The following is a 14,337-nucleotide window of genomic DNA, read 5'->3' on the forward strand; positions in this document are numbered from 1 at the left end:
AACAAAAGGCTATTTTTGTGAATGTCACTTTTTCTCTCCTTTGATGAAAAAAAATAATAAGACAGTGAAAAGAGAAAGTGATAAATGCCACTGGAATGTAGGAAACCAAGCTTTGGAAGGATCTGTTATTTATACGGAGAGGATGAAAAAGATAAATGTGTGATTTCTCATAGATTCCACATTTGAATAGTCTTTTATTACTGTCCTTACCTAACTCAAAAGCTTCACGTGTACTGCCAAATATACTCCCTGTACTCAGACACTCAGTTTCTAATACTATAAAGAATTAAGAGATGATGAAGAAAAATGTATTGTGTCCTAAAACCTTGGCAATGACTTCACCTTATGCCACCGCTCTACATCTTTCAACAGGCCAACATGACAAGGACAATGACATACTCGGTTCAAATTCTAATCAAACACAAATTGACTGCATAGTGCAGCGGTTCTCAACCTGTGGGTCGCGACCCCTTTGGGGGTCGAACGACCCTTTCCCAGGGGTCGCCTAAATACATCCTGCATATCAAATATTTACATTATGATTCATAACAGTAGCAAAATTACAGTTATGAAGTAGCAAAAATAAATAATTTTATGGTTGGGGGTCACCACAACATGAGGAACTGTATTAAAGGATCGTGGCATTAGGAAGGTTGAGAACCACTGGCATAGTATGCAGAGTCCAGTCCAAAATGGGGACATAGGGCCCCTTTTCAAAAATTAATAATTTCAAGATGGCAGCAGAAGGTCATCAAACGAAACGCAGGGCCCTGTCAGCACAGGGCACTGTGCTATTGGGTAGTCTCACACCCATAAAGCCAGTGCCAGTCAGACCTGGCTCAGAGAGTCTATCTCCTTAGTTGCGGCAAAATCAATTTAATAAATTGATTTTTAAAAATATGGTGGTCTGTCCATGTACTCGGGTCACCATTCGAGAACTACTGCTCTAAACACTAACATTCTGCACTTCAGATCACCTGAAAGAATCAACATCCTAAAAATTCAAGATGTTCTCAATCTTCTGCTTGGTCACTTTCCTTTGTACCTTCATTTTGTTCTTTTCTTCCTGAAATGTCTTTCTTTCTTTGGTTTCAGATTCACCCAAGAACCTAACAGAAGCATTGATTATAGTAATAAAGGAAACCAACTCTGCGGAAAATACCTTTTAAGAATTTAAAACATCTAGCACATTACAAGCCAAATGGATTTCTTACTTGCACTTTGACTGGTTACCAGCTAATCACAGTGCTTTTACTGTGTGTCATGAAGTATCCTATAATGGGAAGACCTGGAGATTTGGCCAACACCATGGAAAGTGGGTTCCAGAAAAAAAGGGTTTTCTCAATGAAAATTATGGGGATTATGAAGAATGAGCAACTGTCTTCTAATATGGATCTATAGTTACTTTGTACCATTTGAAATATATGTATATATAATATTTTGAAATATTATATATTCTCTTCAAGAAATGAACAGTGCCACAGTTTGAGACAGCTGGTGTATCACTTTGAGTTTTAGATGCTTTGCTTTGTTGCTTTTTGTTGTCATTTCTTTTTCTACTGGCAAGGAAGACGTGCCCTTTTGAGAGTTCAGCAGGGCACTCACACTGCAAGGCCAGCTCCCCGTGGACTCCTGGAATCTGAGCGTCACAATACTGAATCAAGAGCTTCCTTCCGTTTGTATCAGATGCCCAAGGAAGTACGCGTCCTGCTTTATTGCTTTCTGCCCTGTGCAATAGTAGCATGCAAGCTTGGCTTACATAACCATACTTTATATTCAACTGATATATAATAACAGTTTTAACCTCTTCCAGGAAAATATTTTCAGAATACTAGCGTTTACACAGATAAGAAAGAGAGGATGCTGGAGATTGCTGCTCCACCACACTGTTAAGACTGGCGGAGTTGTGGTAGGATATGGATCCCTGTATTAATAAGCCCTGTAAATACAGTGTCCTGAGGCTTTGTACAGCTGTCCTAGACTGCAGGAATGCCCTTGATTAGTCCAAAGTCTGGCATCATTAAGTATAGTGCTGTAGCAACAAGTCTCATCATGGCATCTTTTTCTATGTTTGATTTGCTTTTTCTAAGAGTATTCAGATCTCTCTGGTTAGATAGGAAGACCATTAAAGCAATTGGGTTTCAGAATAATCTATGTGACCAAATGTTGGACAGCCCTATTAAAATGGTAAATAACTTCTTTCTAAACCTACTTGTCCTCTTTATTTGCCATTTATTTTTCCTGAATCCAGTTCAACCAAATCCAGAGAACACCCCACTTAGAGACGTGTAGTCAGTCAGAATTTTTTCCATGAAATACTTGCAGCCGTAAAAGCATGCTTTCCAACCCTAACATTGGAAAAACCAGAAACCCATTATTATAACTGCAGTGTCCTCAGCTAGCAAGATGAAAAGTCAAATATCATTTGGGGGCTTTCAAAGTGAGCAATTGAATGGTGCATATGGGGCTCGCCTCCCCAAAAAGCAATTATTGCCCATCTCTTTGAGAATTACGCAGCTGATGCTTATACGAAGGAAATACCTACTTAAGTTCTAGTTTACGAGGGTAGCATAATAGTACTATACACTCCTATTACTTACCATATACATACGCAAGTATATCTGGTTTTTTCTCCAAAGCCTTTTCTGCAATGCATGTTGTGAGAGCCTCGTATTAGATCAGCAGCACAGTGGGTCCCGTCATCTGGACGTTTTAACGTTGAACCTCAGGTTAAATCCAGAAGCTCCTTCATCTCTGCCATGTAGCTTGAGGTTTGATTGAATGTGAAAACACTCTAACTAGACAGGTTGATTCTACACCTTGAATGCTTACAAAATCGTCCAGAAATGCAAATGAAATCTTCATTGCAAAATCTAAGCTTTCCAAATGCTTTCACAAATATTTGTCAGAAGGTAGCATAAAATTGGTAGCAGAAAATAAGAATTATTTGAATTTAAATACCAAGTAATATAGTAGAAACTGACTTTCATCTGGACACTTTAAAGTATAAATTGAAACTAAAAACTCAAAGAATTGTCTAGAGCACCTACAGTCCAAAATATTACATAATCAGATGTACTTTGGGGAAATTGTACACAATATAAAATAGACATGTTTACTGAGGGAATCTTCAGAGCCTGTAATACACCAGAAGACATTGTGTGTCCTCAGGGAAGCCGGCACCAGAGGAGCCAAGCACGAATCTCCCAGAAGTGCGGAGTGGCCACTTGATGAATGGAGAGCTCATTTTCTGCCTAATGAGAAGCTACAAGACATTATTTCTGTGTGAGGATAGATTAGCTGTATTATCATAGCTTTAATTTTTCAGGAGAACCATCAATGTGAATTTTTACATAAAATCTCTTAATCTTCTTAAATAAGATTAACTGCTCCACCATGAAGATTATTTCTATTAAATAAAAACTCTGCAAGCATTATTATTGCCCCAAATTCCCTGACCAAGTGGCCTTTTCTATGATATGAGTTTCCTGGAATGCCCTTTTAGAAGTGTCGGTCCTGAATGAGCATCCAAGCAGAAGGAAAAGGATATTCTCTTCCCTGTGGCCTCACTCACACAGACCCTCCTCAAAACTCACACTCCGTGGAGTTCGCAGCGTTTCCTGTTCTGTAACCAGAGCCTGTAAGTCAATGAAAGAGCTAACAGAGATCCAGGTCTGTGAGTGCATTTCCTGTTGGTCACTGAGTGCAGTGTCACCCTTGAAAGACCTTCAAGAAGGGAGAAGCATAAAAAATAGCACATCAGGATCAGGCAACCATCCAATAAAACAGTTCAAATATTTATAAATGTCATCAAATTCAACTCAGATTTATCCAAGTTTCTTACACAAATGTGTGAACCATCAACTTGTGTTTAAATTTAACTTGCGCCAGTTTGGGGAATTCAGTAGCTACCATCTGCCTATTGAATCTGAACATTTATGGTTTAAAAACTATGTATTTCTGGTAATAAAGAACTCAGTGTGGTATGACCGATGTTGACGTTGAGCTTGTGCATCAAATACTATGAGTAATGTTATAACAAAATTAGAGCAAATGCAAAGGGTTTTATCCAGAGCACTTCTCTTGGGTAAAAGGAAAATATGGCTTATTTTCATAAGACAAAAACTTTTGAGTAAGATAAAGCTTATTTTTTTACTTTTTGTGTCATTAGATTTATGTATTAATGGACTTGGCAAGCACGTTGGGAAGTTTTACTGCTTGGCTTTTTTCCATGATAAAACGATGAAGAATGTTTTCACTGATACACAATTCAACATCTTTTTCTGATCAAATCTAATGTAACTTTCAGAAAGCAATATAGTGATTTTATAGTGCAGTATATTATGCCACCTCGCCATTGTCACTGATACAGTAAGTTATGGAAGGTATAAAAAGTGTTAAAAGATGATGCATATCCCTCACCTTCCTGGCATATGCATTCCTTCCTGGAAAGTTAAATATCATGTCAAAATATGAGTTTCTCTTTAAGCTTCACAGCCCCATTTCAGGATCTATTAGGGCTTGATGGATAAAGAAGTGTGTCGCGTCTCCTTTTGTGAGCTTTCTACCTTCTAAATAAAGGAGTTAGTGTCTAGCAAATTCTAGGGCTCCAACCACATCCATCTAGTTTATAAATATCACAAAACAGGATAAAAGGCACTACTAAGGAATGTGGGGTCTTGGGACTAGTATCTGACCCTAGTAGCCATGGGCACAACGCAAAAGTGAGGAATAGAACCATGTTCACTCTTAAAAGTGAAAGAGGGAGCCATTGGTTGCATGCACACAGTACCCGAAAACCCCTGCTAGCAAAGAGCTGGAGAGTTTAGCCTGAGGAGGTCAGGAGTTTTTCCTCATAGCCGATCTCGGGGGCATATCACTGGATGCTGTGGCATGCGCACCTCGTTGGCCCATCAATGGTTCTCATTTATTTTACTTATTTAGGTAGATTTGTTTTATGTCAAAAATGTTAAGCTTCCATTTCTTTATTTTGGTAGTTAGTTATATTACTAAAAATAACTGATTACCAAATATGAAAGCCAGGACCCTTACCATAACTGACTACATTTATAGACCAGGTGATGTTTATCCTGTCCTATCTCCCACCTGCTTAGAGAGGCTGTAACCCAATAGCTCCAGATGCCTGCCATGAGGGAGACCTGAGGCCAGACCTTCTGAAGGCAGTCATTCTCAATGATTAGGCCATGACACATGGGTGTGTGCCAAACACCATGGAGTGGATTAGAAGTGTTTTTGAAGGGCTCATACTCGGTTAAGGGTAGTTCTCAAACAAAGCCTAAAAGGCTTACATGCCTCTCAGAGCCAGCCAGGTGACACAAGTTAGTTAATGAGATTCTCCTGGCAATGCCTCAGCCCACATGCTGAGGGTAGAGACCAAGCTCTCTGCAGAGCTCCAGCTGCCACTGTCTCACCTGGCCCATTGTTGCCATGCAGCATTAGGAGCCTGTGTGGCCCAATTCTTCTGGGTCTTTTTTCTTTTCTCTTCTTTTCTTTTCTCTTCTTTTCTTTTCTTTTCTTTTCTTTTCTCTTCTTTCCTTTTCTTTTCTTTTTTGGAAAACCAGAAACTTATGTTTATATGAAATATCCAAATTTTACAATTTATAACCCATTGAATTTTTGTTAAAAGATATGGCTAAACACTCTATTCTACTTACAAGACACCAGTTTGCAAACCTAGCCTAAAATTACATTATTCTCATGGATTTCATTCTTACATGCTTCCTCTGGTAGTAAAAAAAAAATGATGGAGATGAAGCTGGATTGCAGGTCACTGAGAATGCTATGGTACAGCACTGGACATCAGCTACCCTCGACAGGGGGCATGCTGAGGTTGCAATAAAGTGCCACCCACTGTACTGCAATAGAGCATATGGATCAAACTTCCACAGACTCTAACTCTGGGATCACCAAGCTACTGTGGGAGCAAAATGTAGGGAATGGAAGGAAGTGGATCCCACAGCAGGTACTAAAACATGTGAGAAGTGTGTACACTTAGTTCAAAGAACGCTTGGTACTGGCTGCCCAATCAAGATAGCCTCTTCTCTCTACTTCCACCTTCCACACACCCCTACACACACACACACACACACACAGCACACACCCTTCCACAGGTGTGAATTTCTGACTTCTCAGTCCCTGACCTGGCTCCTCTTCAAGATGGCCAGCTCGAGAAGCTTGTGAGGTTTCTCCGAGTCACCCTGCCACTCACCCCACCTTCACATTTCCTCTCTTCCTCTCACAGTTCAGGACTGGACAGCTCTGTATATCAGCTCTGTGGAAAAGAGCCCTACAATTATGAGCCAAAAGAGGCCCCTGCCACATATCCTAGTCTTCGCCCTCCACTTACAACCTACACCAGCTTATAACCTCTCTCTCTGGGTTTCCATGTCTGTAAAATAGAGATCATTGTACAAAGTTTAAGGTTATGGGAGGACTAGGAGAATAGGAAAAAATGAAAATGTTTTATAAATAGAAAGCAGTGGGTAAACTATTATTATTACTATTCTCAGACTACTCCTACTGTGTGTCACTTAAAGCTCCCTGTGTCATTGCTAGCCCCACTCATGGCAAACAGAAAAACAAACTTAGGGGGGAAAAGCCAAAATATTATTTTATTGTCTCTTTATAGAAAGCTCAAAGACCAAACAGATCCTTGCTCAACTGTGTAGAAGTCCCCATTTGCCATCACCATTGCTAATGTATTTAAGCCACTGGAAAATGCCAGCATAACCCAGATTTAAGCAATGTCATTGACACAAGCAAGTAACTGCATGTTGGAGAAGGCACCCCACCCTGCTGGTGTCCAGAATGTTTACCTGGAACCTGAATTGCTAATAGCTTGAGCCATCTGGTGTGTAAGACAATTTTCAGCAACTACACACAATGTCGACACCAGGCCACTCTTTCCCTACATCCAGCTCTCTTGTCATCCAGGCTAATCATCCAACCAAATTCACAGATAATCCTGTTACTGCTGAGTTACGACCTTTCATGCCCCCTTTTACACCCAACTCTGGTTAAGTGGCCGAGAACAGTTGCAATTGTCAAGAAGAGGAAGTGGAGCCTAAAAACTGTAGACGAGCCACCCTGAAGTCAGACCAGGACAAGGTTCCAGAGCAGATTGTGTAAGAAATTGGAATAAATACTTAGGGAAACAGTAATCACCAGGAGCCAACCTGGGTTCACTGGGGAAAAAATCACCCAGACACCTTTTCCATTAGCCTCACTGTCTTCTTTAACTAGTTTGAAGGATTTTAAAAAGTTGATTAATGTAAAATGACTAAACTATAGCAATGTATTGGCAAACTGTGGCCTTTACACTAAATCTGGCCTGTGGCTTGTTTTTGTAAATGAATGAAGTGCTATTGTTTACAGGCTGGCCACAGCTGCTTTTACACACAACAACGCTGAATAGCTCAACAGAAATTTTATGCTCAGAAAACCCCAACTGTTTACTATCTGCCCTTTGTAAAGCTTGCTGACCCCTGGCCCGTTATGGAGAAGGTTGGATGATAGTAAAAAGTTATGTGAGTTGTTTAGGCTCATAACCATAATGAATAGCCATATTCAAATGTTTCTAATGTGTGGAATAATTGTATCCTGGAGAAAGATTTCTAGTAGCAGAATCTTGGGTTCTGCCCCAGCTGTGCCCTGTGCATTGTTTTATTATCAACCATATGGGAGAGCTATGGTATGCAGACCAATTCTTCAGATCATCTACAGTCAAATGATCACCAACTATCTAGCAAGGTTAAATCATTCAAACAAATACCAGTAGCAGTAGAACACAGTTATGAGGGTTAGAAATGGTTGAAGGACATAATGTTTAGATTCATAGAAAAATAATAAGTGGATCAAGAATAAAAAGCTTCATTTAAATTAGTTTCTGAAGAGTGCATGCAATAACTAAACATATTTCAGTTTGATATAAGAACAATTTACCCAGTAGGCTTTTGTATTAGCTAGTGAGTTTCTTGTTATGAATGGTGTTCAAAGATAGACCAGAACTCTTAGTAGTGCTATATGTAGAAGGATTCATGCCTAAGAATCTTGTACTATTCAGAATGTGTGATTATCTGAGTCTGATTCCTTCTCAGTACAGTGAAAATAGAATTAGAGATACTGTAATGTCAGGTTCTTGTGATGCAACAAATTCTTAAATTCTGAAAAGCAACTCAAACTGCCTATATCCGGACCAGACATAGAGATGTCCCTTAAATGCCCCAGATGCATTGATCACCAGCAAAAATAGTTCTTCCTTCCCAATTTCAGCAGCATTTGTACCTTCAGAGTAAGTAGGCCACACCCGGAGCACGCCAGCTCCATCGCTCATCAGCCAGGGATGGCAATCCTGGATGACGATGGAAATGACTTGGAGTCTCAGGAATTTTAGAGTAAATTTCAGCTTTTCATCATGGAGATTGGCCAAAAGACTTCAGGGATGTTCAGGCAGGAGTAACTATAACCCAAGAATTAACCAGCTGGAAGTTTGCTAACAGGGAAGCAGATCAAAAACAAATAGATAAAAACAAAAAGGTTGAAGGTAGGAATTGGCTCAAATTGTAACATTGAGCAAGTCACTGAGTATTTTAGCCAGGATGTCTCCACCTCCTTTACAATATTTTAACACATTATAGATGCCATTTAATTATATACTAGATTTTAAAAGACAATAACACGTATGGGTAGTGGAATAATCAAGAAATGAAAATTCACTAGACAAAAGTTTCTCAACTATATTTCACATTTCAGTTTTAACTTGCTGCTTATGATCTCAACATACCTTTCAAGGATGTCTAAATAGAAGACCATCAGATGTTCCCTTGCTCTGTTGCAAGTTTTGTTTTCTTCCTGTGGGAGAAAATCATTAAATGAGAACAGTCCTTGCTAACTGAAAGGTTCCACGTCCTTTGGTAATTAATTTATGGTTGCAGGAAGTTTACTTGAAGTCTGACAGCAAAATACAAATCACTTGTCCCAAATAAAGTAAGGTTCTGAACAATGCCTGTATGGACACAAAATCTATAAAAAAATAAAATAAAATAAAGTGTGGCCTACACAGAGGGACATCACTCCACAAGATAATCCTGCCCTAATAACAGTGATTACCAACCCTGAAAGATTCAATACCCCCTTGCACAACACGTTACCTTTCTGAAACAAAATTCGTGAATGATATAACCACTCCATATGTGTAATTCCAAAAGATACACATAATTCACAAATAAACAGATAAAATAAATTTATAATAAAATAATACTTATTTTAATCTTAAATAAGAAAATGCTCTGGCACATAATGTCAGAAGATAAAATGAAATACTTAAAGGTTTGAGCATACTTATAATGACAAAGTTTAGATTTAATAGAAGTGAAATTTACTCCAATGCTGACAAATTATATTTTAAAATATGGACTAAGTAAAAGAATAGGCATGTATATTTAAAACAAAGGATGCAACATCTGTAAATAAAAACTGAAACATATTAGTTTTTGTTAACTCTACTCCACAATCATGTGATTTTTCTATAATGGTGACAAGTTCTTTGCAAAACTCAGAACAAAACAAAACAAAAAAAGACACTCTTTCCCCCATTCACATGGTAGTTGCACTGCTGAGCGATTTTCATACATATCAAAATCATCCCAACACAACATGGCTTGATGAATGGATGAAACAAAGTGGTGCTTATCCATACAGTAGAATGTTCTATTTTTAACCGTATAAAGGAATGAAGTACGACAGGTGATGCAACACTGAAAACACTATGCTGAGTGAAAGAAACCAGATGGAACAGAGGATAAATTGTATGATTCCGTTATATAAACTTTCTGAAATAGGCAAATCTATAGAGACAGAAAATGAGTTCCTGGGGTTAGAGAGAAAAGGGACTGGGGTGGATGAAACGGTCTGGAGTTAGGTAGTGGGGATGGTTGCACTACCTTGTGAACATACTAAAACCCTTTGACTTCTACACTACTTTAAAGGGGTGAATTTTATTGAATGTTAATTATGCCCCAATTTAAAAAAACATACAAAAATTTATTTTTGTATCAGTGTTTAGTTCTGGGCTCAGGTCATTATAAACAGGGTTTTTTTTTACTTATATTAATATTCAGCACATCATTAATAATTCATTCTAAACAGTTTTTTTACTTATATTAATATTCAGCACATCATTAACAATTCTCCCTGGAGCAGAACTATCTCACGCATTCCAGGACATACAGCATTGCTCCCAGCCCACCACCTGGTAGGAGCATCCCACAACCCTGTAACACGCAAGCAATCACTCCACATGTTTCCACATGGTCCTGGAGAGGAAGGCCTGGTCGCTGTGGAGAACTGTAGTTGTAAGTATATGCAAACATAATCTAAATGTGTAAATACTTCGCACTACAGCTTTACGGCTTTCCCAACTGACAATTAGCCACCACCTACCAGCAGTTCAAGGCTGATTCAAGCTCTATCAGCTGGTTCTTTCTCCTGCCTCTCCCGCCCCATCCACCGACTTTACGACAGCAGTGCACAATGCTCTCCTGTCCATGGACCCAGGAAATATTTGAGGGATCCTGTTTGGGAGTTTTCTAAATAAATATTATTAAAATATGCAATATTGTTCAGAATTTTCAGCATCCCTTGCGGTTCAATAACGAGGTTTCTCAAGAAGGACTTCAATGATGTTTTGAGGTAGAGGGTGAAAACAAAGAAACAAAAAAAACTTCCAAGCTATTTAGGATGTTTTCTGTTTCTAAAAGGTTTTTTATCCTTGTTTATTTTTTATCAAAAACAGCAGTTAAAGGAGCCTCAAGACAAGGGAAGGGCTTCAAAGGCGATACTGGGTAGCTGACTGCAGAGCTGAGGAGGCGCCAAGAGCTGCTGGTGTCACCAAAACAACGACGAATCCTCCCAGTTTTTCTTTTCGTGAACTGGCCCCTTCCAAACTCTAGGCTTAAAACCAGGATCCAAGTCAGTAATTTTTAACCTAAGTTTTGGCTCACACAAAGATGTCTCTAATGGTTCCCAGGAGAATCTGGAAGTTTTGAAATACTCCATTTTTATTTGCAATTTTTTTCAAAATAAAATATATTCCCAGAGGAACTTAGAAGAGTGGTGCAACCCAACCTTTCTCAGAAGTGGTATTCCAGCTGCTGGTCATGGCAGCCTCAGGGCGAGAATGTTTTCTGAGCCCACTGGGAGCCATCGCCATTTGTGCAGTGGGATTTTGATAAAACAATTATTTAGCTTAAATATTGACTATAAGAACAAAGAGAGGAGAAAATAAGGCATTTTATTTAAAAACTAGAATCCCGGTACACGAATTCATGTACCAGTGGGGTCCCTCTGCCTGGCCTGCGGGATCAGCTGAAACTGGCTCTCCGACATCCCCTGAGGGGTCCTGGATTGTGAGAGGGTGCAGGCCAGGCCGAGGGACCCCACTGGTGCACAGTAAGGGCTGGGGAGAGATGCAGGAGGTTGGCCAGCTGGGGAGGGACCACAGGAAGGCTCCTGGGCATGTCTGGCCCATCTAGCTCAGTCCTCATTGGCCAGACCCCAGCAGCAAACTAACCTACCAGTTGGAGCTTCTGCCCCCTGGTGGTCAGTGCACATCATATCAAGCATATCATTAGCATATTACACTTCGAATGGTTGAACAGCCAACCCGTCGACGGGACACTTAGCATATTAGGCTTTTATTATATAGGATGCCATTCTCTTCCTAAACACCATGGAAAATTTTAAATCCCATAGTAGGCCCTGTATTTTTCAACAATAATAATTCCATTTGACTCCTAACATAAGCACTGCAAAGTCTGCAACTGGAAAGAAAACTCTTTTTGTGAAATGTTTTCATCTGAACATACAGTTAATCTCTTTGAATAAAGTGAAATCTAGTTTTCTAACTGACCACTCAGCATTTCACATTTGTTTAAGATAGCATCTAAAAGAGCAATAAATGTGGGTCAGATCAGACACTGTTAGAGAAACTCAAGGAAGGCTAACAGTCCATCAGGAGGAGTCTTTCAATTTGTACGGCAACAGTGGTCATTATGTTTTATATCTTCTGAGACATTTAACAGATTGTGCTGACACTGGAGATATGGGTGTGTATGAGAGACAAGGGGATTCCGAAGGGGGAGTGAGTTATATGGGTTTCAGAGTTGGCTTCTCAAAATCTAATTTAAATCTAACTTAAGCACTTGATAGGAAAGAGTCTTCTAGGCCCTCACCTGCCCTGTCTGCTCTTACAACTACCAGCTCTGAGGCCAAAGCTCCCGAACACACATGAAGAGTCCTAGCTCTGTTCTTCTTCCAGGCTGGAATTATTTTCCTTCTTTTTTATTTTTTTTTAACTTTTTATTATAAAAAATTTGAAGCATGAACAAAATTAGATACAATAGTGTACTAACCCTTGTTTAGGCATCACCCAGCTTTAACAAATAGTATTACACAGCCCATCTTGCTTCATCTACATCCTCAACTACTCCTACCCCATATTATTTTGAAGTAAGTCATCTCATTTCATCTGTTAAAATATTAGACTGTAAACGATCATGCATATTTTTAAAACATAATCATAATATGATTATCAAAAATAATAAACAATTAACAATTCACTGATATCAAGTCAGTAATATGTGTGCTCTTCTGATCATCTTAAAATTTCTCAGTCAAAACCCAAATAAATTCTATACAATTTATTGATATGTCTCCTAAGTTTCTTTCCACTTAAATGTTTAATTTCTTTCCTTGAAATTTTTTTGGAAGAAGTGGATATCTCTGTTCTTTAGAATTTTCCCAAAGTCATCATTTTATGGATTACATCGCTGTGTTATTTTTAAAAATGTTTCTCTGTCTCTTGAATTTTTTATGTTAGTAGTTAGATCAAAAGGCTTGATCAGATTTGTGTTGCATTTTGCCATTAAGAGGTATATAATGTCTGCTTGTGTGTTTTTATAATGTTACTGATCATCAATGATTGATTATCAGTTGTTGATGATCAATGCTCAGATTCATCAATTTATTAGCAGTTAAAAATAGTGATATTTTCAATCCCACCATCCTTTTTTTATTTGTTAGCTGGAATACTTCTCTAAAGAGGAATTTTCCTCATCATTATCTACAGGAACAGATTTATAAGAAGGTGTGATAAATGCTTGTTTCTCTTAGTTTATCAGCTTTCATAATATTGAGGTGTTTAGCCAACATCCCCCAAAATGACCAATGAGTTTTTATTATGACTTTGTGAAAGTAAACACATTTGAAGTGTTTTAATTCTTTGCATGTATTTTCTTTCCCAATTTAAGCTCAAACTGCCCTTCAGCCAGTTGAAACTTACTGAGGTCTTGCCAAGGACATTTAATGGCAAACTGGAGAGGAACTTCAGTAGAAATCCCAAGGGCTGCCTGAGCAGTAAGTCGAGAACTTCTCTCTCTTATAGAGTGCTTTACGGAGTTCCAACACTCTTGCTTCTTATTTGGGCTCATCCAAAGCCACAGTAATGTTGGAGGTGAGCTCTCAGACAGCACAATAGAGGACACACAACCAGGTAAGTAAAGCATCAGGGTCACCAGTGCTTCGTGATGGTAGAGCTGGGATGAGGTATTAGGTCTTTTGGCTTCGTGGTTCTTAATACTGAGGCTTAATAAAGCTAAGCATTATTATTGTTGTTATTATTATTACTATCATTACTCCCATCACAGTCTTGAGAACAATCTTAGGCACCTTCTAGGTATAACTGAAAACACAAATGTGGGATCAACAGAATATTTGCACAGAATATTTTCATGGCATGAACGGACATGGATTATAGCTTGGTATATTTTCTCTTGATTAGAACTACAGTTCATGAAGCTCACCAAAATTTCGATTCCCGGGGATGGAGGAAGTTGTAAGGTATTGCAGAGTAAATGAAAACCTTATAGAGAACAAATCTTATTGTAACAAGCCCTTTTAGGTTGAGCAGAGGTAGAGGTGAGGATAAAAAGGGAGACATTTAAAAAGTTTTTTCAGGTCAGAATAGCTTTTTCTGGGAGAGGATTAAGCCACATGATAGGTATCTTGCCACTGTCAAGGATTTTGCACTAACCCAATAAGCTAAATCTCTTTCCTGCTGACTGGAGACATAACATAAACATAGTATCTTAAGCATGTTCCAAATTAGCTGCAATTGTAGTGTTTGTGGTCTAATACCCTTCAGGCATGAGCTATTTTCATCTATCACAGTGCCTATTACACATATGGTTCCAGGAAGTTGGGGATAAGTGGGAATTTGCTGAAAACTCAAGCAATTATTTCATTCTTTGACTAAGGTAA

At 38.7% G+C, this 14,337-nt stretch overlaps 1 protein-coding gene across 1 annotated transcript in view; it reads left to right on the top strand.

Annotated features, from left to right (window-relative positions):
- Positions 1 to 2,207, top strand: part of FAM19A1 (family with sequence similarity 19 member A1, C-C motif chemokine like) — a 492,146-nt gene extending 489,939 nt beyond the window's left edge. Inside the window, exon 5 of the mRNA XM_006093757.3 lies at positions 1,096 to 2,207. Coding sequence (XP_006093819.1) covers positions 1,096 to 1,113 — 18 coding nt within the window. The 3' untranslated portion in view covers positions 1,114 to 2,207. The remainder of the gene's footprint in view (positions 1 to 1,095) is intronic.
- The last annotated feature ends 12,130 nt before the right edge of the window (positions 2,208 to 14,337 follow it).

This window comes from Myotis lucifugus, unplaced genomic scaffold (genome assembly GCF_000147115.1).
Source record: "Myotis lucifugus unplaced genomic scaffold, Myoluc2.0 scaffold_123, whole genome shotgun sequence".
NCBI lineage: Eukaryota > Metazoa > Chordata > Mammalia > Chiroptera > Vespertilionidae > Myotis > Myotis lucifugus.